This window comes from Drosophila serrata, unplaced genomic scaffold, assembly GCF_035046125.1.
Source record: "Drosophila serrata isolate PLE 108 unplaced genomic scaffold, ASM3504612v1 contig_240, whole genome shotgun sequence".
NCBI lineage: Eukaryota > Metazoa > Arthropoda > Insecta > Diptera > Drosophilidae > Drosophila > Drosophila serrata.
Genome location: NW_028257138.1, coordinates 7,654,086 through 7,682,041, shown reverse-complemented (window position 1 = coordinate 7,682,041; position 27,956 = coordinate 7,654,086). Strand labels below are relative to the sequence as shown.

General features: G+C 36.6%; 1 protein-coding gene across 15 annotated transcripts in view; it reads right to left on the bottom strand.

The window, feature by feature from the left end:
- Positions 1-27,956, bottom strand: part of TrissinR (Trissin receptor) — a 64,341-nt gene that overhangs the window by 8,889 nt on the left and 27,496 nt on the right. For all 15 annotated transcript variants that reach the window (XM_020951270.2, XM_020951268.2, XM_086831009.1 and 12 more), the window contains 2 exons: positions 6,952-7,698; positions 2,564-2,708 (listed from right to left, as the gene is read on the bottom strand). In XM_020951270.2, coding sequence (XP_020806929.2) covers positions 2,564-2,708; positions 6,952-7,698 — 892 coding nt within the window. The remainder of the gene's footprint in view (positions 1-2,563; positions 2,709-6,951; positions 7,699-27,956) is intronic.

Below are 27,956 nucleotides of genomic sequence, written 5' to 3'. Positions count from 1 at the left end.
GGTGATTTTCGACCATAATAATCTTTCCCTTGTTAGAAAATTAAATTGGGAAAATGCAAACATTTGGCTAGCCAACAATCCAATAGAAAAAGTAAAGCAATATTATTGCAGGATTTTTGAGTAAATAAAATGATTTCATTGTCGAAATACTGATTGTTTGAATCTATTTTTAATTGAACAATTTCTTAGTAATAAATTCTTCAAACGCTCTAAATCATTTTTATTTTCCTGAATATATACACGTATCTCGCTTCTCTCAGCTTATTATGAATATATTTCTAGATGAGTAATAAGTACGAAACTATGGATGACTGCATATATTTGCAAAATTACATTTAGTTTATGCTTGACTTAATTATAGTTTTAAACTTTATTTACTTGTGTGCAAAATACCGTGAAACAGAAGGAATTTCTGAATATAAATATATAATGACTTGGAAAATGTTAGGAACACATTTTGTATATTTTTCTATACAAAAAATATTATTTTTATTATTAATTTGAATGACAAAAACAAGAAAGAAAGCTAACTTCGGCACGCCGAAGTTTCTATACCCTTGCAGATAGAACTTCTATGAATAGGAATCCATACAATATAAATTATATATATTTGTGTTAAAAAACAATGAAGTAATAGCTGCTTTCATTTCATTCACCTATACATATTATATTTGCAGTTTTACATACACAGATTTGCATTTTTCCTCTACATCAAACGATCGTTTGTATGGCACCTATAAGATATAGTCGTCCGATTTTCATAAAATTTGACACAAAATTTAAGACTAATATAAAATAGCTATACCTTAAATTTGATGAAAATCAGCTGAAAACTGAAAAAGTTATAAATTTAATTGTATTAATTTCTCGATCGTTCCTATGGGAGCTATATGATATATTAGTCCGATTTTCATAAAATTTTACACAAAATTGTAGAGTATAGTTAAATGGATATATCTTAAATTTGATCCGATTCTATTGAAAACTGAAAAAGTTAAAAATTTTTTTGTAAAAATTTTACGATCATTCCTATGGCAGCTATATGATATAGTCGTCCGATCCGGCCCGTTCCGACATATATACGAGTGAGAGTATATAGAAGGCTAACTACAAAGTTTCATTCAGATAGCTTCAAAACTGAGAGACTAGTTTGCGTAGAAACGGACAGACGGACAGACGGACAGACGGACAGACGGACAGAAGGACAGACGGACAGACGGACAGACGGACAGACGGACATGGCTAGATCGACTCGGCTGTTGATCTTGATCAAGAATATATATACTTTATATAGTCGGAGGTGCCTCCTTCACTGCGTTGCAAACTTCTGACTGAAATTATAATACCCTGCAAGGGTATAAAAATAAATAAATATGTATATTGCATATATCTAGGGCAGGTTTTCGACTACATTTGCTAAATTTTGTTAAATAGATTCCTGTTGTATATGCATATATAATAATATTTGCATTATAATAAACTAAATCGATGGTAAACCGCAATTTATATACCCTTGCAGAGAAAATCCATCACAAAAATGAATAAATTATTGATGTTTCATATTTTTCTTTATATGATTTTTACTTTAAGCTAACTTTAAATTTACATTCCATTTTCTTCGGAATTAATAATGCACAAAAAAAGAGTATTTACGACAAGTATTTCTATTCCTAGGGCTTTTTCCTTGAGCCGATGATGAGGCTGCACATTTGCAGGATTACTACTACGGACTCGTCCTGTTGGGAAAACTTTCTGCATAACCCTTGTGCACATATCATTGTCGGAATTTCCATGCTTTGCTCTTCAATTTTTTTTACGCTGCTGTTTGCCTCAGTTTCATTCATTGCGCTTTTTATTTGTGCACGTCGCGCAACGTGTTTCTAGGGAAGGTAGAAAAGGCAATGCAAATAAACACGGCGGCCAGGTGTCAACGGTGGGGGGAGGGGCAAGGTGAATGAAGAGCGGAAAAGCGGAAAATGCACACGTGAAAGTGTCGCCTGTGGGGCTGAGAATTTTCCCCCTCCGTTTTGTGGCTGGATGCTGTTAATGTTTTGCCGAGTTGAAAGTTGAAACTTTTGTGCTGCATTCTTTTGGTCGCACTCAGAGCCTGACAGGTATATGGCAGCCTTTGAATAATAAAAAGCAGCCGAAAAATTAATCTTCTTTTTTTGTATGACTACATAATACCCTCTTTGAAAAAAGGTGCGAATAACTAAGACAACAAGTTTTTTGATTTGCAACAAATAACAGCAAAGTTGTAGGGTCTTTTTTGAATAGATTTCAGGGCTTTGATAACTTTAAATAGTTTTCTAAACATGGGATCTTATTCCTTTATAAACAGTTACATAAAACCTTTTTAAAACAATACAAATGAACAATTAAATTTAAAACAAATATTCACTTTATAAGCTCTATTAAATGCTAACAAAAAGTCGTTCGACCCTTTCCCTAGTATGCCTCTGAAATTGTTTTACGCTTCACTGGCATTGTTCACCTCCACTCGTGCATAATGGAACATTAATTTAAGACAGAATCAACTAGGGACTCCCCGTTTTCCACTTACCTATCTATGAGATAGATGGACAGGTTCTGCATCACACAGAAGAGTCCCACACAGAAGTCCGCGAAGGCGAGATTGGCCAAGAAGAAGTTCGTGATGGAGCGCAGTCGTCGGGACAAGGTGACCACCAAAATGACAAGAAGGTTGCCTGCAAATAAAAAACATAAGGGAATGAGAGTGCAGCGGCTACAAGATGACAGATGCTGGAAGAGATGTACCACAAATTATGGGCATTTTATTTTACTTTTCAGCCTTGTCAGTGGCACTCATTGCCACGCGAACTGGGCGAGATATTAAAAATGTTAACAAAATATTTGGACCACGAACTTGGCAGTTGGTAAACAGTCCGATGGCAAGAGAAGGGTCTTTTACTTTTGCGGCCTAAACTTTTCACAGAATTTACTAACTTTTGTGGTATTCTGTCGGCAATTTATTGTATTTATTTAAGTTGCAAGTGAAAACTGGAGCAGTACCCATGGCTTCCAATAAATATATTTTATTTTAAATAATATTTTTGAGTTAGGTAAGAAGTTCCAACTACCTTACAAATTTGTGTATTGTAGGCATATTAAATCAATCATCAATATTATAACTAAGCCAAAAAAGCATAAGTTCCCATTAACTATGATCAGTAAGTATTTAAAATGAATAAGTATCAATGAACATTAAGTAACTCTGATCAGTTAGTATCAATGGCTAACTTTGAACACTAATAAACAATGACTTGCAACTTTTGTAACACAACACATTTCTGACTCTTGTCCGGCAGAAGACACTTCGTTCCGGGGATGTTAGAACAAGTTGGGAATCATATGATATGAAGTTAAACTATGAACACTAAGTATCTATGACCAGTAAGTATCTATGACCACTAATTAACTCTGAACAGTTATTATTTATGACCAGTAATTAACTATGACCAGTAAGTATCAATGAACGTTAAGTAACTCTGATCAGTAAGTATCTATGAGCAGCAAGTAACTCTGAACAGCAAGTATGTATGATCAGTTACTAACTTTGAACACTTATAAACAATGACTTGCAACTTTTGTAACACAACACATTTCTGAGACATGGCCGGCAGAAGCCACTTCGTTCCGGGCATGTTAGAACCAGTTGGGAATCATATGCATGTGCGAGATTTGTTTTGGAACAAATTTAAGAGCAAGCTATTTGAATAAAACTATGAAGTTATTCTTCTACATAATTTTACTAATATATAAGTCGGAGCATGGCGAATTGGTGGACTATAAATATATATATAGATAGCTTCCTTCCTTGTTTATTCCAATTTTTCCAGAAAATCTAATTTAAAAAAACTCATAAACAAACCTAAAATGCATTAATTTTAATTCGGAAACCTTTCATACCCAAAAGGATTTAAAAATTAGCCCAAGTGCAGCATTCTTACTTGTTTAATTTACTAATTATAAAGTGATGAATGTCAACACTAGCTAGAATTACCCTCTGGGCTCTAAACTAAGACCCAATCAAATATTTAAATTAACTCTTAAAGACTAATCTAATTTCCTCGCTAATGCCATTTCAAATTAAATTTCACACGAACTGGAATTCAGAGGAAAACCTCGATTACCCCGAAATTTAGAAACCGCAATGAATGGCAATCGGTAACAAATACATGTATTACATTCGCCAACGCATTTGACCAAGGGTTGTGGCCTGGACGAAAGCCTCCTTTGGTGGGTTAAAGCCATAAATGGCCTTTGCGGTCAAAGATGCACTTTAAAGCTCAACTGGCTGGGCTTCCGAGCTCTAATATAATTTGCATTTATAAAAGGAAAGTGCATGGCTTGACAATTTTCGGGCTCAACAATGTGAAGCCAAATTAATTAACTAATTTGGAAATATATGCAACACAAATGAAGTAAGTGAAGGCCTATTTTGAGTACATTTAGTTTAAAAGGGAATTTAATCAAATGCAAAGACTTTAACTAACAATGAACTAACTAACATTAAAGTACCCATCACTCTTCTTGAATAATATAAATTTTAATATAATGACCTTCGTTTTGTAATTAATTTAAATATTTTTTCATATTATCTTGCATGTAAATAATTTATTCAGTTGAAAAAGTTTAATCTAGGTCTTATTTAAATGTAAATAAATTTCGCAATATGAATTTTAAATTTACGTTTCAATTTAAAGAAACAAAAACCCTTTTTGCATTTAATATTTTTAAAATCGATGTCACCGGTAAATGCCCAACAAATAATAGAATTCAGTTTTCAATATGCACCACCATAATTTTACATGCACCAGAGTGTCCTGTAATTTGTATTGCAGTTCAAGTTCTGAACAATGCAATGGTACCGGCATACAAACATACGTATATATATTCTCTCACATGGCAAGCAAATGTCAGGAAAAACTTTTTTAATTACACTCGATAGGCAGAGTAATGTAAGGAGGGAAAAAAAAAACAATAAAAGGGAAACAAAAGCCGAGCCGGAGAGCTGCCAAAAAATACCCAGAACGTGCGAAACTTCAAGGCGTGCTCTGAAATCGGATATTAAGGAGGAAGAGGAGCACTGCAGCAGGATTTCAAAAATACAAAAGTATAGAGCGGAAGGCCAAAAGTTGGCATGTCCTATATACATAAAAATGTATACATATTAAGAGTGCATACGGATGTCCATATGTGAGTAGAGAGTTTTTCTTTTTCATTGTTATATTTCCTTTTCTTTCCCTAGGAGTAGAGTGTCAGAACAATGACTTTGAAGTAATTTTTCCCTTGGAAAATGAGTAAGTATATTTAAATTAACCTAATATTTATCAGTTAACATTCCTGTAAGTTTAATTTCTATTCCTTTTAAAGACTTTCCTCTGTTTAAATTACTTTGAAAGTACACCCATAAGATTTATTTCGCAATTAGTGAACTTTATCATCTGTTTCCTCCCTAGGTACACGCACTAATGCTAATGTTAATGCCACGGTCTACAAAAAATAAAGGACAACAATAAAGTCAGTTGTTCCCAATGGCAAACAGACATTCTGAACGTGACTGCAACATGCAAATTTTATGGGCGAATGTGGGGAAAATTGTACCCAACAACGCCCACCAAACAATTTCCAACTGTCCTGGCAAATAACTTGCTTACATTTTGCAATTGTCTGCGCAAATACCCGACCAGCCACGCCCCCTTCGCCTCTTTCTGTACCTAATGGGCGCCCATTTGTCGCCATTTGGTATGGCGAATACACATGTTCCTCTCTTTGTTCTGAGTGCGGCTAATAAAGCCTACAACTGACGGCTCTCGAAATGGGTCCAAAAACAACAGAATGGCATACGGACGCCAGCATCCTCCAAGCGTTCGATTGAACGACATAATTGATTCTGAAAAGACGAAGGGACATTCCATATTTATGTGTCTGCACTTAAGCTTTTGCTAAAACAAGTGGTTAATTACCTAATGATTGGTATCAATTAAATGCTTGGCTTTTATTATGCGACACAGCATACGGGGCGTATGCGTAATGCTGAGAGAGTCAATGTCATTTCGGGCTATTTGCGATGAGAGTTGTGTAGTTGTTTTAATAACAAATTATTTTTTCTAGCTAAATAATATTAATATTAACTAAATTCATATATAAAACTATACATTCTCAACTTTAAGCTACCGAAAATCACCACAAAAGCCACAAATTCAATGTTCCGCAAACAAAGAAGCCGCAGAAGAGCTTTCAAGGTCTTTAATATGGGACTCCGCAGACAGGACAAAAAAAAGGACAGCATAAACCGAACAGCAGGGCATTGAGTAATTGGCAAGTCAGCGGTAAATTCTGTGAGGTCCTGATAAAGGGGCACTCGCCGGACATTAGCACGCGCCCGGGTCGAGGCAGGATGTTGATGTTGCTGTTGCTGCTGCTCCTGACCATGGGACACCACCGCAAACGGCCTGTGGCAGTCGCTTTGCCCCAATAGCTCTCATGCATGTTTCTCTGGCCTTTGTGGTGCCCCATCATCTCTTGCGAAACTCTCTACTACATGCCGCACAATCAAACACAATTCCGAGGCCATCCCTGATTAATGAATATGAAAAGTGCGTAAAAAGTTACGGAAAAGGGAACTTCATAGGAATAAAGACTTCTATGAAGAGAGCTAAAATACACTATTTGGATGCTTTATGTTCTGGGTTTATCTGAACAAATGTTAGAGCAGTTATCGATATTAATTTATGTAAATTATATAAATATTTCCTAACCCATTTTATATGTTAAAAGATCAACAATTTGTTACAGATAATGTCTAGCAAACTTAAAAGTTTCTTTTAGGAAGAGAATAAAATATATTCCAAGAAAACCCTCTATGTATTAATACCCATAATATTCCCAGATTTATTCAGATTATAATGAAATGTTTGTACTTACCAAAGAAGCAGCAGCAAAACACTATAGTATACAGGGTAATGAATACAATGCGCACTTCGAGGCGATCAAAGATATATTCGCTGGCATGCTCGGCATCCTCCTCATCCTCGACTTCCACCTCCAATCCGGCATTGGCTTTGGCATCGGTGCCAATACCCGAGAGTCCCGTGGTTTGGGCTGGAACCAGGGCCGTGGTGGTGGTGGTGGAGTCACCATAGAGTAATGCGTAATCGGTGCCACTCCCATTGATGGACGGACTCGATGTGGTGGTGGTGGTGCTGCTCCTACTGGTGGTTGAGTCTGTGGCAGACACCGTCAGTGTGGCAGTCAGGAGCAACAGAAGCACAACAAGCCAGCGAGGGGGTCTCATGGTGGGGAATCTTGTTCCCCATAATCCGGCGGGTATGAGTGGGTTTGCCTCCCGCTGTCGTAATGCGGAAGTGCTAAAATTCAAAGGACTACTTCGGCTGGCGTTGTTTTGATTATGCGCTTCCCCGTGGCTGGAATCGTCATTAACGTGGTTATCGTTGTTATCGTCGTAAGCCGCTGATATGTTTGCCCTGTCATTCTGCCTTCGTTGTTTATGTTGTTCTGGCCGGTGCCGTTGCCGCTGTCTCTGACTTTGCTCCACCACTTCCGTTTCCTGTGGCCAGGACTTTGATGTCGTCATCATCATCATCATCATCGTCGTCGTTGTTGTTGTTGGTGTGTGCCCTCTGCTCCTCATGCCGCTAAAAATGGGTGCAGCTGCAATGAGAACAAGTCATAGTTAGTTTGGTGAAGAAGTTACTAAGGTGTTTTAGAAAATTGCTGGGAAAAGTAATAAGTAATTTATTAAGTCTATATGTTATACTATTTAATAGTTTTTAATAAATTTACAGGCACCAAAGTTTGTGTTTTAATAAGATTTATATAACAACTTACACTTAAATGAAGCTTGAATTTATAGGGCAAACTTTAAAGCATTTTTAACATATTTCCCTCTTTCATTTTCTGTCACTCTTATTAAACTTTAACTTTAATCTTACCTATTGAATCATTTTACACCTACTTATACTGCAATTTAAGATTTTTCCAATCAATAGTGTCTACCCAGAGATGAAGACTTCAATTCATTAACTGCAAAGTCACGTTCCATTAGCTCACTTTAAGGCGTGGCAATTAAACTTGTCCTGAACCTGGTGACATCCTGTGCTACCGCCCACGAATACTCTTGCTCCTTCTCCTGCTCATGTTTGCTCGAGTCCTCAAGTGGACTTTTTAATTAAGCCGCCTTTAATAATGAGCATAATTAAAACATTTGTCTGCGAACATGAGCGCTCGCATCGTGACCAAAAAAGAAATTATGATTTGACGGGGTTCCCCTTGATTTCTCACTCTTCTCCATCACTTTCTCCCCCCTGTCTAGCTCTTACCCAGTAATTAAAGGGCTCGAGGGTATGTTGTGTTAGAACAAGAGTTTGTAAAAGGGAGATGATGGAGTTCCTGATAATTTCATCTTGATTAGCATGGTTTACCCCGCCTTTTCTGTATTTAAAAACATTTAAAATTAAATGGAAATTTGAGTATATTTTAAAGCTGTCTCATTTATGCTTCTTTTCTTGTTTTAATATGCACTACGTTATGTTGCTAATTACGCGAGTGCAGTTGGCAATATCATTCGCATTCGCTTTTGCAGACGCCTTCTCCTCGCGCCTCCTCGCTGCTTTGATTATTGCTCTCAATGTTTGTGTACGTGCTCTAATTAATAGAGACTCGAATGCAAACACACACAAAAACACACACAGATTGCGTCAAACATAGGCAAACAAAATGACAGTCAAGTAATTAACATTACTGAATCGCATCGGCCAGAGATATTAGTATTATAAACTTGCCACAGTGAGACATGATGCGTATCTTGTACGCCATATAAATATCTATAGTGCCCACTGTAATGAGAGTGTGGGAAGGAAAACTTCTTTGTGGAATGACAACTGTTGTTGGCATTTAAATGTCAAAGCGGCCATCAATGGGAAAAACTTCTCTGACAGTTTAATTGGCAACTGGGAATGTTGAGAAAACAAATAAATTCAGTTTAATGCCTTGCAAAGTTTATAACTTTAACGATTACGGGAGGCTATAATCTGGCAGGAATACACTGGCAATAATAATAAATACAATTCTATAATTGACTACTAAATAGGTGACATTTCAGGGGTATAACTAGATAAACAATATATAATATATCAATCCAAAGTCCTGATAAATAACTCCAATCACTTAAAATATCCCAGTAATTCCCACCTTTGAGCAATCAAATAAAAACTCATAATCGTCAGTCAAAGTTTCTCAATGAGAAATATGCCCTATTAAAGGCAATAATGTGAGGAACATAAGTAAGTACTGGCCTTTGTGAGAAACCCGGCAGTAAAAGGAAATCCAAACAATGCGGAAAAGTGCGACCCTTTAGAAACACAAAGCCAAAGGCTGAATGCTCAAGGCGAAAGTTTCCATTTCCATAATGTGGGTCAAACTGCAGGGAGCAGTTATTACAGAAAGCTCTCAACTGGCGTAAATTATTATTAATGAGCCTGACAACCAGAGGATTTACCGTGCCAATGCAATCGATGGAAAATTATTCGGTAATTTTAAGCTGACCAAAGGGAGAAGCAGTAAATTTCCACTCTTACAAGAGACAAATATTTTAAGGATTCTTTAATTAAAAATCCATTTCAAGCTTGTAATGTTGAATCACAATCCCTTTCCATCTTTCAAACCCTTTTATTTTTTAAACCAATATCACCTCGAATGAGCTGCAGTTACTTTAGTCAAACCTTGTCATTGCAGCAGACCTGACAACAACCCACTGCCACTGATGTCAAATGCAGATATCTGTGCCAGGGCAGGTAACACATGAACTTACACCTGAACAAACACCTATTTGTAGAGCCACCACCCCCAGCAGGCACAAGGATTGCTTATCCTTCCATTTTGCTGCAGGAAATGTGTAGATGCAGATGCAGATGCAGATGCAGAGGTGGCTCCCAACACCGGGATTAGTTTGCGTTTAAGTGATATTACATGCTCCTTGAGACCGTGTCATCGTCAGCTACTAAAAGTAGTGTAAGGCATGAATTCACCATGGAACATATCCTGCCTGCCTGGTTATCAATTTAGTTTTCCTAAAATTAGTTTAAGGTTTCAGTAGAGTGAAGGCAGAAGCCATACAAATAATGTTGCAAGTTGTCTGCAATATATTGCTAAGAAAATGTTTGGAAGAGTTAAACTTTAAATTAGTTTTAAGAACACTGCACAGACTAAATTAAATTTCAACTTGAAGATTGAGAAATTCCCAAAAATATGTTGTTAATAATTCCCTGATAATAATTGAATTTAATATTGAATTTCCCTAAAGACAATGTTCTAAACATACCTGAAAAGTAATGAAACTTTGTAGGAAATATTAAACTCTAGTTCTATGACCTTTAATGTGGGAGGCAAAAATCTGCAAAGTTCAAAATGCCAAAGGATTTAATGATACGCATTTGTGCACCGCCCACATTTCGCGGCAAATAACAAAATCTAGGTCCCGTCACACCCCCAATCAGCACAAAAACCACACACCCACACACAAGGCTTTCTCGCATGTCAATTGCATATGGCCACAGAAAAATAATTTTGAAATCTTTTTCCCAAAATATATGTAGATTCTTTCAGCAAGACTGCGCCTCAAATTGCCTTTCAATCACGAAAGTGCCTCCCCTCTTTGCTTTCGCTATTTGAGCTTCAATTGCAGAAAAAAACCAAGTGTCTATCCAAATGTCAACTTGAATCGGATGATTTTTTAAAGCATTTAAGCATAAGTTCCATCTGGTTGATTAACTTTTTTCCTAGTTTCCATAGAGCATTTAATATTCGACTTTATTCACATGGCTTGTTTTTTATGGCGCTTAATTTTAAGTGTTCACTTTTCATATTCCTGTTTAGCTTTTCATCGTGATTGTTGGCAGTGTTGACATTTGCCATTCGCATTCTTTTCAGCTTGTGTGTGGTTAGCATTTACATGATGTCTGCATACTATATATATACTATATATGTATATATAAATGCTCATATCTATATCTCCCCCGTGTGTACATTGCAATTAGTTTGAATGGCGAATTGCATATTTGTCTAATGGTTCGCCCTAACCACCGCAAAAGACCATTTGCCCATCCATGCAAATATTAGCTGTTATTTTTTATGAATATTTTTTATTAAGTTTCGTCATGCGAAAAAACATTAGAACCTAACAACCTTAATTGGTACGTCTTTTTTTATTCTTAAGTGAGGTTTAACCGCAGATTTAGAGTGGATATCGGATGGGAAAATATTCAACAGCATATATGGATTATAAAATATTACAAATTTGTGAATTCTAGGGATATTTAATAGATATTTTTATGTGCGATGTTTTTGGGAAATCAACGATTTTAAAATATCATAACTAAGCCAAAAATACATTAATTTCCATTCGGAATGCTTTCCTATGCTAGTTTTTATTGGGCTAATAAATCTGCATACTCAGTTTAAAATTTTAGAAAATTGAATTTTTTGCCAATTTTTGGCAATTTTAATGATGTAACCCCTTATCATTTTTTGCAAAAATGAAAATATTTTTAAAAATTTTCGATTTCTTCCAGACATGCCTAGATCGACTCAGCTGTTGATGCTGATCAAGAATATATATGATTTACAGGGTCGGAAATGACTCCTTCACTGTTTTATAAGCTTCTGACTAAAATTATAAAACCATATTTTATCTACTTTTACGCAAATTTTTCCTAAAAATCAATTTTAAAAAATTCATAACAAAGCCAAAAATTCGTTAATTTTAAATCGGAAAGCTGTCCCGAGCTAGTTTTTAGAACGTTAACAAATCTGCATACTCATTTAAAAATGTTTGCGAATTTAAATTACTTAAAATTTAATCCCATTCTTTGAGTAGGTATTTTTTTAAATATTTTTATGCCAATTTTTCCTTAGGATCAAATTGAAAAAAACTTATAACTAAGCCAAAAATACATTAATTTCCATTCGGAATGCTTTCCTATGCCAGTTTTTATTAGGTTAAGAAATCTGCATACTCAGTTTGAAATTTTAGAAAATTGAATTTTTTGCCAATTTTTGGCAATTTTAATGATGTAACCCCTTATTATTTTTTGCAAAAATGGAAACGTTTTTAAAAACTTCGATTTCTTCCAGACATGGCTAGATCGACTCAGCTGTTGATGCTGATCAAGAATATATATGATTTATAGGGTTGGAAATGACTCATTCACTGCTTTATAAGCTTCTGATTGATATAATAATACCCTGCAAGGGTATTAAAATATCTGTATTATATCTGAGATATATTCTAAAAATTTTTAATACTTTCTAAATACACGAAATGCACTCACTTTCCACTCTTAATTCCCCTCACTTGTACTATTTATTTTACCAAATAGCTACTCGAATTCCAAATGCAATTCCTTTTGGAACAATAGCCAAGCAAGTGGACTGCCAACGGGAATTGCATCGTAAATTCCCAACGTTAGACTCCCTGGCACTTTACATATAATCACTTTACCTGCTCGGCTATTCGTTAAACTCCCCAATCTCCTTCACTTTCGTTTAAAATACTCTCCAGGAGTGGGGGAAAGTGGGGAAAATTCCCAAAGAGAGGTAGCAGCAGATTGTCGCGCTGTTGACGACTTCCGGAACGGAAATTGTTTGGCGCTTTAATGAGCCAAGTGGCTCGAAGTTGACTGTAGATGTCTGCCACCAAGGAGCTAAGGAGCTCTGAGCCGGCAACAAATGAAAACTGACATTGGGGCAGGGGCTTAAGCGTCTAAATTGATTTGCCAGATACTGATTTAATTAAAAACAGGCTGCAAGTGCAATGTAGACATCCTCAGCTCAGTTGGTGTTGATTCCCCTCGAGGACTTCTTGAGCAGGAGACGTGAGCAATGACATAAAGTGGGGAACGCTTTATTTCATTTTAAGCTACCTTTAAAATTGTTTAGTTTAATGAATATACAAAGAACAAAACCCCTTAATTATAATTTACATTTTATCAGCATTACGCTATAACAACAACTGAACCAAAAAACCTTAAGTAAAGGTTAACTCTTTAAAAATAAATATTTCTCCAAAACAGAGCAAGCTTCAACTGACCAGAAACTCTTCCCTGTAAATAAGTCCTATGTTATTTTAAGCTTAATAATTCTGTTTATTCATGCAAATGTATAAACTTTTTGCTCAGTTTCATAAACTAAAGCCTTACTGTTCAGTGCGCTGGGCGTAATTTAATGGGAAGAAATCACGCGAAAAGTCAGCCAGCTGCAGTTGGAAAATAAAAACAGAAGCTACATCCAACTGCCAAAATAAAAACAAAAAACTTGTGTAATTTTCTTCTTGCGGCCTTTTACCAACTAACCAGAATAAAAAGTCATTACAACTTGGCTCACACACACACACACACACTCACACAGAGTGAACTCATTGCACAAGAATAATATTTTGCCTTTTTTGTTGGGTAAGCAACAGCGGCAAAAATTGCAAAATGTGAATGCATGTTGCATTTGGATTCCATGTACTTTTTTTGGTTCCATTCTACTATCCTATCTGGCAGGCACTCTCCCTCAGCAAAAGGCCCAATGTTTGCGTAAATTGTGCTGAAGTAAGGACATTAAGTGGTAATTGAGTGTGCCGGCAAGAGCCAAGTGAAAAATGCCTTCCCACTCTTGTCCACACACATCGCAGGACATGTGAGTAAAAGCGGCCAAAAAGAGCTGAAAGTGGAGGAGCCACTCATGATAACCATGATTTATTTCATCCAGAACTTTTCAATTTCATGTTGTTTTCTTTTCTTTTATTTTATTTGGCAAGCCAAGCAACGAAATTGAATGCAGCTTTTGGCAGGCAAAGCTGCTTTCAACCTGATTGGCAAGAAACATTTTAAATCTATGTCATTACAATCTATGGCATTAAGTCGGTGTATGTGGGTATTATTTTATATATGTAGAATCTCTACAGGATAATAGTAAGGTAAAACAAGAAAGGAAACAAACTTTGGACAGTTCAAAGTTTATATACCCTAGCAGTTTGCAATTAAATTATAGGCTTGAAAAGGAAATCGATCAAGACTAAGCATACAATATTTGCATTCTTTTAATTGATAGTTTTATATGACGAAAAGTTTTGACAAACCAGAAGACTAAATATATCATAACTAAGCTAAAAATGCAATGATTTTAATTCGGAAAACATTTCTATGTTAGTTTTAATTAGGTTAATAAATCTAAAATTTTAGAAAATTGAATTTTTTGCCAATTTATTTAAGTCTTAATGATGTAACCTTATCTTGTTTTGCAAAATGGAAATATTTTTAAAAATTTCGATTCCTTCCAGACACGCCTAGATCGACTCAGCTATTGATGCTGATCAAGAATATATATGATTTATAGGGTCGGAAATGACTCCTTCACTGCTTCTTAAGCTTCTGACTAAAATAATAATACCCTGCCAAGGTAAAAAATAGGGGTTTTGCATTTAAATAGCATTTATAAGAATCAAGAAAAAAGAACTTATTTTTATCAACTTCTATTATAACTTAATAACAATTAATTTTATATTATGTATTAATTAGTATAAGTCTTTCTTTTTATTATTAATATTTTTAATAATTACTCAATTTAAATGTTTAGAGAAATGCCGAGTTGTTCTGATTCATTTTAATGCTCACAATATTAATCCCTAATTTTCATAGGCAATTCTTTTATATTTCGTAAAATGTCACCCAAATAAATGTCCTTTATTTTAAAGCCAGATTAAATTACATTTGCACAGGTTGAAATGGTTTTCGGTTCGGACAACAGCAAGGACTTTCATGCCACCGATTCCGGCAAGGCGACACCGTCCTCAAGGTGGCGCTGAAAAAATGCGTTCCCACGACTTGGTTTCACGCTCCGGCTGCCGGAATACATGCCCCATGACCTTGGCCACCTTTGGCATTGTTTGGCCAAAAATATGCAATGCGAACTTTTGTTTGTTCTTGTCTGGCCAGAGGCGAGAGGTGAGAGGTGAGAGGCAAGAACCCGGCGAGAAAGGACTCGCTTACGAGAAGAGGCAAGGACTTGGTCCCGAGCCACGTTATTGGAAGCCAATTTAGAAGACAACATCGTCTCGATTGCGGCCAATTTGTGCAATAAAAATGCTGCAACAAATGCCACCAACTGCCAGGCAGCTAGGCAGCCAGCTCGGGTTGCATATTTATGGCGGGGCAAGGAGCAATTTATGTGGCCCGGGTGGCCGGGCAAAACGGCTTAAACGAACGTCTTTGCGCGACAATTTTCATTAAATTTGCATTTAACTTGTTCCTCCAGCTCCCGACATCGACATCGACATCGAATAATTTATGGCAAGGGAAGAAGCCCAGAACCCAGAACTCTGCCAGCCGGATTGGTCGAAGATTATGCAAAGTTTTTGGCGCCTGCTCGCGGCATTCGCAGAGCTCGCACCAACTTTACCCACGGAAAAGTGCCCACTGGAATTTTCGCGCCTCACTGGAGTCACTTTCGACTTGGGGGAATTACACTCAAAGAAAAATACTACCAAATAATATTATAAAATTCAAGAAAATTGAAATGGAAGTTGTTGGAGAGCAAAGGAACAACGAATCAGTTCTTGAAATATATTCAACACAAAACATATCACTTTTTAATAAACGCTCTTTAAATCTATTTAAATGTAAACAAAATGTATTATTAATATTTCCTAGATTTTAATTTCCAGTGCCTACATATGTGTGGGGTATGAGGCTGTGACAAGAGCGAGAAAATTGGAAAACCAAGGACAGAAATAAAAGCGATATGGACGAAGGACTAAGCCCCCAAAAGGTCACTTTAAAATTCATTAAATATTTCCATAACGTGGCATTTTTATGAACAAAACTTTCAATTCCCAAGGACCCCCCAAAAAAAAGGAAACCAGCCTCCATAATCAAGAAATTTATCGCCTTAATCTAACAACCAAAATCAGCTTCAAATGAGTATTGTACACACTTTGGGGGCAGAACCCATACGCCAATTAAATTGAAATGCAAATAGCAACTTGGCAACCAGAAAACCACAAAATAGAAATTGGCCACAGACTGCAATTTTCCAACAAAAGGCCGAGGCAGCATGCGAATTGGGATTATGTAAGGCGGACGTTGTATATTTTGCCTTGCAAAAGGGGTAGGAGGAAATTTTGAGGTAACAAAGCTGCACCTTTTTGGCCTGTTGAGTGCCTGTCAAACTGGCCTTTTTTGGGCTCAGACCCCAGGCCACCACCTTTGGCCAAAACATCGTAAATCTTGGACGCCTCTTCCCCGATGCTCGCCCTTATCAAATGAACCACAAAAGAAATAAATTACAAATTCATTTGGAAATGCATTTCTATGCACATGCGTTCCCTTACACCATGGACTCACAGTTAGCCGGAAATGGAAACCAGAACTGAGCCTTTAAGGAGGCAATAAATCCTTATTTGAATGGATAGTGCCCAAAATGGACCTACCCCACGGGCGGAGCTTTTAAATTTTCATTCAGAGTTTTCTTTAAGATTTAAAACAAGGCTTTTTGGTGAATTTAAAATATGTTCTTTAAAGAAAATATCTATCGTCATATTAGGTTTACAAATTATATACAGAAACCTATAGAACTAATACAAAATAAATTATATTTTAGCTAAAATGTTCTCTTTACATTCTTCCTCAACATTTTCAGTATCTTTATTAGAAACATAAAGCTATTTTTTGTAAGCAAAACATATTTAAGACACAATTCAAGCTTCATGAACCATAGAATTAATTTGAAAACTTCTTTCAAAATAATGTTAAGCATTAAGCCATTACTTTAATGGCATTATTTATTGGTTAAGCAACATTTACTTTGGAAAAGCGAACAGGAAAACTCAGCCAGCCAAACTCAATCACATAAAAAAGAATACCTTGTGGATCGGGCAATCTAATATTGAAGAGTAATAGGCACTCACCTTTTTTATGGGGAATATTCCCGCAAAAATTCACCTGACTTGGTTTCTAAACGAGTCTTAATGTGACAGGGCTCATACCTGGGCTCATCCGCCTGAATTCCCAGAGGCAACGACACTTGCCAAGAGCAAATAGGATAGACACGCTCGAGTGCCCTGTGATTTTCCCCAAGACAGAAGGCACTGCTCCTTGGTACAGCCAGGGCCTCATTAATTAGGCAGGACCACAACTAAAGATACGAATTGAAACAATGGCCGGGGCGGACCTTGAAAATATGTTGGAGGAGCCGCCCATTCATCATACTCAAGTGTCGGTCGGTTGGCGGCCAGCCGCATAAATATTACATTATAATTATGATGGGCCGCCAGACGAGGGGCGTGGGAAAACTTTTTGCTGGAAAATTAATCAAGCACTTGAAAAAAACAAGAGCCGTACAGAAACAGCTCTTGGCCATTCATTATTTTGAATGCTGTCTGGCTGGCTGTAGTTGAGCAAAACTTTTCCCTGCCAAACTAATCGAAGAGAAAAACCTAAATACAAACATACAAACAACGATGCAAGGCGACGCGACGAGACTCGTAAGAATGGAATGTGTAATAAAGTCGTTGGCATACACAGGAAATAATAATTTAATTAGAGAAGAATCTTAGAGAATAAAATTAAATAAAAGAAAAGTTTTCATTTGAGGAATTAAAACAAAGAGCTAAGAGGTACACAGAACTTTAAACAGAACGAAAACATCTAACAAAAAACTGAACAAAGTAAAACCCTTTGAAGTACTTCACAAATAAACCTCAAAAGTTCTTGATTAAGTTATTTATCAAATAAAAAAGAAATAGACAGTCCTAATAAAATCAAAATAAAATATATTAAAATATTAACATGGCAACTCACTTGTCATTCTTTGTCAACAGGGTTTCAAACCTTCAAATCTCTCACTCTAAGTTAAACTAAATAAACATACCTAGTTATTCTTCCAGTGTAATTGGCTTTAATCAAATTACCAATACAACAGGCATTTGGCCAATCAATGACCAAGAACAATGAATGCCGCACGCAATTGCCGAGACAACGAGATAAATATGGTAAAGTCGGCAAAGTTTGATAAAGTTTTGGTAAAGTTGGCCAAGCCTCACGGCTAGAGGTATGCGTTGTGATTTTGAAATGTCAAATCAGGTGACAAAGACGCAAGGACTCGCAATAAGTCAACCCCATGACATTTGACCCCCCTCCAGAAAAAACTTGCCTTAACCCTTTGCTAAAATCCCCGCACACACGCTCACCCACTCACTCAACCGAACAACATCACGTCTGCGGCATTTGACAAGTTTTTCACACGACATTTTGTGCTGCTGCCCTGGTTTAGCGAAGATAAGCTAAGTTTTTGGCATTTGATTCAATTAATAGGGGATTACCCCCGGCTGTAGACATGAAACTTTTCCGGAAAATTGCACAACTTGTGGCTTGCTTATTTGAAATTCAAGAATGGTATTACACTTGAAGTCTAACAGGAATTGGGGTAGATGCGACTACTTCTTATAGCATTAAAATGATATTTTAGATAGTTAGGGAAAACAATATTTTTCTTCTAAAAAAATGAAGTCACTCATGTTTTTGTGGCTTTGAGAAACTAAATGATTTTAAACTTTTAGCTTTATGTATGTTTCTTGAATAAATAATTAGTAATAGCAACTGCAACATCATTTCAAAGCAAAAAAGAAAACTATTAGGCAAGCTCTTAAGTTGAAATATAAGATATAATTACTTTGTACTTTAAAATACAATTTAAACAAAGTTAAATATGTTTTTCTATCTCTAAGCAAAGTTTAAAAGTCTCAAATAAATATTTCTTATTTATTATCAAGGTTCTCTTGCCTCTATTCAATATTGTATTCTATTTACAAACTACTTTATTCATTGTTTTAATTGTAAACCCCACTCAAAAGCGTATTAATAAGTCGATGCTTATCGCAAAAGTATATTTTGCCACCTGACAGGCGTCGGGTTGATGCCAAAATATGCCCCACTCAGTGGGCACACCTGGTTGAAGGCTGGCTGAGGTGTAGATAGGGACCCTCAGGCAGCTCATCGCCGCTATCTGGCGTTCATAATCATTTGTCCTTGCGGCTGAGAGTCCCTTTTAACCAGGACCTCACCCACGGATAGCTACATGCACGTACACCCTTGGGTCGACGGGGGATTGCTCGTAAGTTTATCATTTAAGCGCCATCTTCATGGAATTTCGCTGAAAGTGCAGGTAAAAGTCGAAGACGAAGGCGAAAATTGATTTTGTCCTCCGGCATCTTTGGCTGGCGAACGTTAAATTTAATTTATGCCATCGAAATGCAAACACACAAACGAAAAATGTGATTTACTCGCAGAGTTTATGTGGTTCGTCGTTTGTATTTTGTGTTTTTGCTCCTCCCGTCATCAGCCGGCAATTTATAAGCTTACATAAGAGCATCAAAATTGATAGCCAGGCATTAGATGGCCCACTTAAGAGGGGAAGATGAGACGGCAGAGGTGCTTTTCCAGGATTCCAAATCGACCAAGGACCTTGAGGGTTTTGTTTCTGTGTCACTTTAAACAAGTCCTAAGCTTGCTCCCCAGCTTTAATCGGAAGAGAGCAATAACTTTAATTAAATTGCCACCTGAAAAGCACCTAGGAAAAGTCATCTTGATCTCGGGGTCATTGTGTTTACCCCATGCTGAGCTTAGCTCCTCAGAGTCCACAAGTAATTTCTTTCTGAGCTTTTGCTCTTTTGATTGTTGCGGTGTGAAAATTGGACAACTGGGAATTTCCAAGGTCCAACGATTTTCTTGGTGTTTATTTATCTGTTGTCTTTTTACTGGTGTCAAGTGAAAGTATATTGTGGGTGTAAAGTTGATAAAGAAAACAACTCAACGAAAATAAAAATAGAGTGAAGAAGAGCTATTTTGGAAGGTGAGATATCTAAAATTGAATCTGTTAGATTTTATAATTTATAGAAGGTGGCCTTCGAATACCTCCCAGAAAACCTAAAATATGTAGATCCTAGTTATATTAAATCCATATTATTACATGTCAATTCTTTTTGGGAAAATCATTGCTTTTCAAATATCATAACTAAGCCAAAAATTTATTTAATTCCATTCGGAAAGCGTTCCTATGCTAGTATTAATTAGATTAATAAATCAGCATACTCAATTTAAAATTTTAGAAAATTGAATTTAGTGGCAATTTTTGACAATTTTAATGATGTAATCCCTTATCTTTTTTTGAAAAATGGAAATATTTTTAAAAATTTCGATTTCTTCCAGACATGTCTAGATCGACTCAGCTGTTGATGCTGATCAAGAATATATAAATGGTCGGAAATGATTCCATTACTGCTTTATAAGCTTCTGAATAAAATAAGAATACCCCAAGCGTATAATAAAAAACTAAAGCATACTTTGAAAAATTAAAATATTATCATCCTCAATTACTCAAAAATAACCACAATTCAAATGAGAGTATTTTTTTTATTGTACTTATTGAATTTATTTCAATCTCGGAGAACATAACCGCATTACAGAGTCTCTTATGTCTTGCGACTCACCGGGGCACCTGCCACATCTCACTTTTGTTGCCAAAAAGGTACTTTTAAAATTTATCAGCCTGTACTTTTCCACTTTCCCCCAGTTTTCCTCGGGCAGGACTTCGCCTGCTATCCTGTCTGTTCTCTGCCATTAAGTGCAACTCACACACCAAGACGTGTGTACACATCTTTTGGCACTTTTTGTGGGTCTGTGTTTTCCTTTTGGCTGCTCTTTAATTTTTATTTATCTTGCAAGACGTTCGCCTTCGTGGTTCGGTACTTTTCCCGCACATTTCACCAACGAAATTAATTTTTATAGCACTTGTTTCCCTTGGCTTTTCCCAGCCCGATTGAATGAATGCATTTTTAATTTGGCAAATGAAGCTTTTTATACCAAAATTGAATCCCATATGTGCGCGGCAGAGTTTAAACTTGGTTGCTTTTTTTCTTTTTCGTGGGTTTATGAGACCAAAAAAGTTGTGTGTGATTTTCTTGATGTGATTGTGCTGGATTTTTATTGCCTTTTTATGGCCAAGTAAACATGGGGAGGAACTCGAGCATGCTCCGGGCTAAGTTTGTTTAGTCGAAGAAGAGTCCTTAACTCGAGCGTTTCTGTTCAGCAATATTTGGGACATCTTGTGGCTGGTTTTGGAAAATGCAAACACAATACTATATATTCGAAACGAGAACCCTTTTGGAAACAAATCCGGAACGTGTAAATATTCAATTAAGTTCTCTGCCACTCCGCCCCCTCAATTATCCTGACTCCTGCAGGGGGGCATCCGTAATCGAAACAATTGCACTTTGACAGAAAATCCAAAAACATTTTAACCATCGTTCAGGTAAACCAATTTTTGTTTGCTTTTTCCGCCCACTGGCCACACATTGCAAATCATAGAGTGCTCCAGTGCTCCTCTGGACTCTCCTCTGAAATGGTATTTTACTTGTTGTGCTTTTTGTTTCGTCCTTTTTTGTCCAATTGCCAACCGCTTGATTTGCTGTCAACCATTGGGGAGGAGTCGGGTTTCCATGGGTTTCCATGGCTTTCCCTAGGTTTCCATCCAACCTGCTTTTATTGTGTCGGCTTGGTAAATGAAATAGAAGCGCATAAATGACGAGCGAAATAATAGATAAACTCGATGGGGCCGAAGCGTTCTAAATTGATTAATTGCATGGCCATTGGGAGTATCAGCGCAATGGCACGTCACCTTATCGAATGGATATTCCCAAAAACAATGTGCGTCGGTTGACTGAATCGATCTGATACAATTATTTCAATTTACCATTTGTATATACTATGGCGCAGTGGCAAAATAATATGTTCCAACAGCTGCTTTTTCCTTTTACCAAATGATTGAATGAATGTTTTATATACATGGATATCTTTACAGATAACTGAATGCCAAAAGTTTCTAAATTTTAACAAGAGTAAATAAATACATTAAGTAATTATTGTAAACTTTTATGGAGCTGATATTTTTCTTTATTAACCACAAATAACATATTAATAGGAACACAAAAATGTATTAAAACAAAAAAGAAAAAGAAGCTAACTGCGGGATGTTTGCATACCTTTGCAGAGAAAATTCTTCATAATTCAGTAAGTATTTCTGATAACTAAGTATCTTGAGCAGCAAGTAACTCTGAGCAGTAAGTATCTATGATCAGTAAATAACACTAATAAACAATGACTTGCAACTTTTGTAACACAACACATTCCTGAGACTTGGTCGGCAGAAGTCACTTCGTTCCGGGGATGTTAGAACAAGTTGGGAATCTTCATATCATAGATTAACTATGAACCCTAAGTATCCATGACCAGTAATTAACTCTGAGCAGTAAACATTTATGACCAGTAATTAACTCTGAACAGTAAGTATCAATGAACGTTAAGTAACTCTGATCAGTAAGTATCTATGAGCAGCAAGAAACTCTGAACAGTAAGTATGTATGATCAGTTACTAACTTTATACACTAACAAACAATGACTTGCAACTTCTGTAACACAACACATTTCTGAGACTTGGCCGGCAGAAGTCACTTCGTTCCGGAGATGTTAGAACAAGTTGGGAATCATATGCATGTGCGAGATTTGTTTTGAACCAATTTAAGAGCAAGGTATTTGAAAGAAACTATGGAGTTATTCTTCTATTTAATTTTACTAGTACATAGGTCGGATCATGGCGAATTGGTGGACTATATATATACATATATATAGCTGCCATAGGAACGATCGAAAAATTATAAGAACAAAAATTAGAACTTTTCCAGTTTTCTACAGATTTTCATGAAATTTTATATATTAATCTAGAATTTTGTGTAAAAAGTTGTAAAAATCGAACTACTATATCATATAGCTCTCATAATATCGTTAAAAACTGTTAGGGTAAAACCGTAAATATAGAATGTATAGGTGAATGGAATGAAAACAGACAACTTCATTGTTCTTTAACATAAATATTTATAATTTATATTTGAATCTGCAAGGGTTTATAAACTTCACCGTGTCGAAGTTTGCTTCCTGTTTTGTTTGTCCCTTTTCCCTTTTCCATGAACTAAAAACATTTATCAAAAATAAAACAGAATAAAATTCCCCTGAAGAACATTTCCCAATCGCTTTAGTTTTCCAGTAAAAAAAAAGGAAAGGAAGGATAATCGAGAAAACCTCCGTGTAATTCCGCAAGTGACGCTTTGTTAGGAACTCATAATCGGGTATTTATAACGTCAAAAGTTTGGCAACGCGAACCAAAGTTTTGAGACGTTATGCCGTGTTTTCCGTTAACCAAAAATAACTTTTGGCGTAGATGAACTTTTCTTACCACTTTCTCCAGTTTTGGTTCTGGTTATGGTACTGATTCTGATTCTGGTTCTGGGTCAGACCTCTTCCCTTTATTAAAGTAGACTAAACTGCGTCACGATGTCGTCAACTTGGGCGACCGGAAATTGTTTTGACGTTTGTTGTGGTTTATAGCCCGAGTGATTCGCCAACTCAGACCTCAGTCCTTACGGTAGTAGCAACAGGAAGTAATGCCCCTCTGTGGCCCAGATCCAAAAAAAAAAAACCCTTTATGGTAACCATAGTTTTTTTCCCCCCCTTGAGACCTAAATGAGATTGCGGTGCTGTCGCTTAGCTGTTATTTCAGTTCGTTAGCATAAATTTGTGTTCTGAGCTGTCTGAACAACACGACACCGTCTCCGAGTCCTCGCCTGCATTGAGAGTCCTGAACCTAATTATCCACGGCAGCCGGCAAAGAGTCAACTTTCCATGCAAATGAGTTTAAAATTGTGAAGAAAAGACGAAAAAAAAGCAGCCAAAAAGAGCAAAATGCATAATGAATGCATTGCGCAAATTACGCTGTGGAAGCCACAAGATTGCGTGACGCTGCCATGAAAAGTCGGCAAGCAATTGAAGGCCAGACAAGAGGGGTGAAGGGGCGGTATCTCTTGGTCGAGTTGAAAGTTCAAACGCTGAACGGAGTGTCACGGAATTGCTTATTTTCGCGCTTTTGGCTTTGGCTTTGGCTTTGGCCGAAGGTCACCATGGCCGTCTTGACCCTGTCTGTTGATTGTTTTGTAAATAATAAATGGCTAAATAATTATTTGTATAACGGACATTGAACATTATTGTTTTACAAATCGATTTTGGGAATATTTCAAGAACATTGCGTAGCCAACGTGTGGTCACGTTTTAAAAAGTGACAAGAAAGGAAGCTAACTTCGGCACGCCGAAGTTTATATACCCTTGCAGATAGAACTTCTATGAATAAAAAACCATACAATATAAATGATATATATTTGTGTTAAAAAACAATGAAGTAATACCTGCTTTCATTGTATTCACCTATACATATTATATTTGCAGTTTTACATTCAAAGATTTGCATTTTTCCTCTACATCAAACGATCGTTTGTATGGCACCTATATGATATAGTCGTCCGATTTTTATGAAATTTGCCACAAAATTTAAGACTAATATAAAATCCTATACCTATAATTTGATGAAAATCAGTTGAAAACTAAAAAGGTTATAAATTTAATTGAATTAATTTCTCGATCGTTCCTATGGGAGCTACATGATATAGTAGTCCGATTTTCATAAAATTTTATGCAAAATTGTAGAGTATAGTAAAATGGCTATATCTCAAATTTGATCCAATTCTATTGAAAACTGAAAAAGTTAAAAATTTTTTTGTAAAAATTTTCCGACAATTCCTATGGCAGCTATATGATATAGTCGTCCGATCCGGCCCGTTCCGACATATATACGAGAGTATATAGAAGGCTAACTACAAAGTTTCATTCAGATAGCTTCAAAACTGAGAGACTAGTTTGCGTAGAAACGGACAGACGGACAGACGGACAGACGGACAGAAGGACAGACGGACAGACGGACAGACGGACAGACGGACATGGCTAGATCGACTCGGCTGTTGATCCTGATCAAGAATATATATACTTTATATAGTCGGAGGTGCCTCCTTCACTGCGTTGCAAACTTCTGACTGAAATTATAATACCCTGCAAGGGTATAAAAATGGAAGTCAAGAGGAATTATTAGCTTAACAGTATATGGTATTTATTAAGCTTAAACCATTTTTACTTTCTTCTTCTATATATGATTAATAACATATACAAATTTTATTCATTTATTTGTATTCTTTCTATTTAAAATAAATCAAAAACCACCCCTGAAAAAGAGCTTCCCAGAGTGGAATAACCCTATAAGGAAAAAATCTCCTTTCCATTTAAATTCACCTTAAAAAAACCTTCCATACTGCCAGTTTTTTTTTTTTTTTTTTTTTTTTTTTTTTTTCTTTATTATTTATTTACAATCTGTCTAATTAACAATAGGTAAATTTTATGAGGAGTGTTAAGCTAACAGAAATAGCAGTTCTCCAGTGAGCTCTGCTATTATATATTTTACATATTTACAGTAGTTTAATTTATCTGTCGGGGAGATCGAGAATGTGGTATCTTTTCAGTCTTCTTACTGTTAAACTATTGTCCACTAGATTTAAGGCTAAATTGTTTTCATGGTTATGGAGTCTGTCGATGTATTTTTTACTGATTTTATTTATTTCTTCTTTTATGGTTGGGATGTTGAGGTCTTTGTGGATGTTTGCATTAGTTACGTAGAAGGGAGCATTGACAATTTGTCTCAAAGTTTTGGATTGGTAACGCTGAAGAATTTCAATATTTGATTTGCTAGCAGTTCCCCAGAGCTGTAAAGCGTAGGTCCAAACAGGCTTTAGTATGGCTTTGTAGAGGCGGATTTTGTTTTCCAGAGAGGTTTCTGATTTGCGACTTAACAACCAGGACATTTTTAGTGTTTTAAGTCTGAGCTGCTGACACTTTGCTTTGATGTGATTTTTCCATGTTAATCTGCGGTCGAGATGCATCCCGAGGTACTTCACACATGTAGTTTGTGGAATTGGTGAGCCGTTAAGTGCAACATTAGGGCAGCTGCCTGGTCTTAATGAAAAAGTGATTTGGACGGATTTTAGGGAGTTGATTTTAATTTTCCATCGAAGAAACCAGTCTTCAATTAAGCTTAGCTCATGCTGCAGGAGTTCAGACGCTTCATTTTTGGATGTGCTTGTAGCCAAAACGGCTGTATCATCAGCATATGTTGCTACAGTGCATGTGTTTGTACCTGGCATGTCAGCCGTGTATAGGGTGTACAGAATTGGCCCCAGTACGCTTCCTTGTGGGACGCCTGCGTTAATGCAGTTTAGCGTTGATGAGTCGCTTTTCTGCTGCACGTAAAAGCATCTTTTAGTCAGATATGACTTGATTAATAGATAGTATGGGGCAGGTAGCCATTTCTTTATCTTGTACAATAAACCATTGTGCCAGACTCGATCGAACGCTTGTTGTACATCAAGAAACGCAGCAGTGCAGTATTTTTTGTTTTCAAATGCAGAGACTATATCATTAATGACCCTGTGACATTGCTCAGGTGTCCCGTGACCTCTCCTGAATCCAAATTGATATTCAGGAATGATGGAAAGCTCGTCCAAAATTGGCAACATTCTCTTCAATAGTATTTTTTCAAATACTTTCGAGAATATTGTCAACAGACTAATGGGACGGTATGAGGTCAGTTCTGTTTCTGTTTTGAGTGGCTTTAGGATCATAATGATCTCTGCGCATTTCCATTGACTTGGAAAGTGATCTAGTCTGAGAATTGCATTATATATGAGAGTGAGAAGTCGAATGCATTTTGGTGGTAAAGTTTTTAGGGTGATGCCGTCTATTTTGTCAGGGCCTGGTGTTTTTTTGTTGTTCAAGCATTTGATTTCTGTCACAACTTCTTCATACTTAATGCTTTTGATAGGCAAGCTCATTTGACAGGGTGACTCAAGAAAGTTTTCGATTTCAGTCTCTGTTATTGGGTTATTGATGTCGTTTGGCTGAAACACGGAATGCAGATGTTGGGCAAATGCTTCCGCTTGTTCTTTATCAGACCTGCACCATATTCCATTGCCTTTACGAATGTTTACGTTTCTTTTAGTTGGTCTCTTTAGGTATTTGGTCGCCCTCCATAGGTTGTGTTCGTTGTTGCAGGAGTTTGGGTCAAGGTTTCTCAAATACGCAGCTAGAGATTCATTGCGTAAGTTCGACAGCAGTTGTCTAAGCTCAGATGCAGCCTTGTTGTATAATCTTTTATCAGCAGGGTAGTGAGTTTCTTGCCAGCGTTTTCGCAGATTTCTTTTATTTTGTATTTTTTGTCGAAGTTCGGTTGAAAGGTACAATTGATTTGGTTGTTGAAGATTAGGAGCATGATTCGTGTTTCTATAGCTCGCTTTATGAATTGTATTTGTGAAAAGCTCCACAGCATAGTCTATCTCTTCTCCTGTTTTTAACGAAATGTCCAGGCTTACAGCTGAGTCCAAATAGCTTTTAAATGCGTTAATGTCTGTAGAGGCTGTAATGACTTTATAGGGCTTTTCCAGCATATGGGCTATTGTGCTGTATGTTGCTATTATTGGAGAATGATCTGAGTTAAGGTCGAAGTTTTCCATTACACGCATGTGTGATTGTGGAATTCCAGAGAATATTACGAAGTCCATTAGATCTGGAATTTTTTGATTATCTGTTGGCCAGTATGTAGGCTTTCCAGTTGACAATGTGGTAATATTATTGTTTCGTATGCATTTGTATAGCTCCGATCCTTTCGGGTTTGTCACTCTGGATCCCCACCATGGATGTTTGGCATTGAAGTCGCCTCCCACAATGAACTTTGTTCCCAGTCTTTCGAAAAAGTTTTTAAAATCCGGTTCTTTTATTGAGAATCTTGGTGGGAGATAAATCGCTGTTACTGATACGTCAGCATGCATACATTTTATCTCAATTGTCGCAGCCTGTATGGCATTTTCTCTAGTACTGTCCATGATTTTAAAT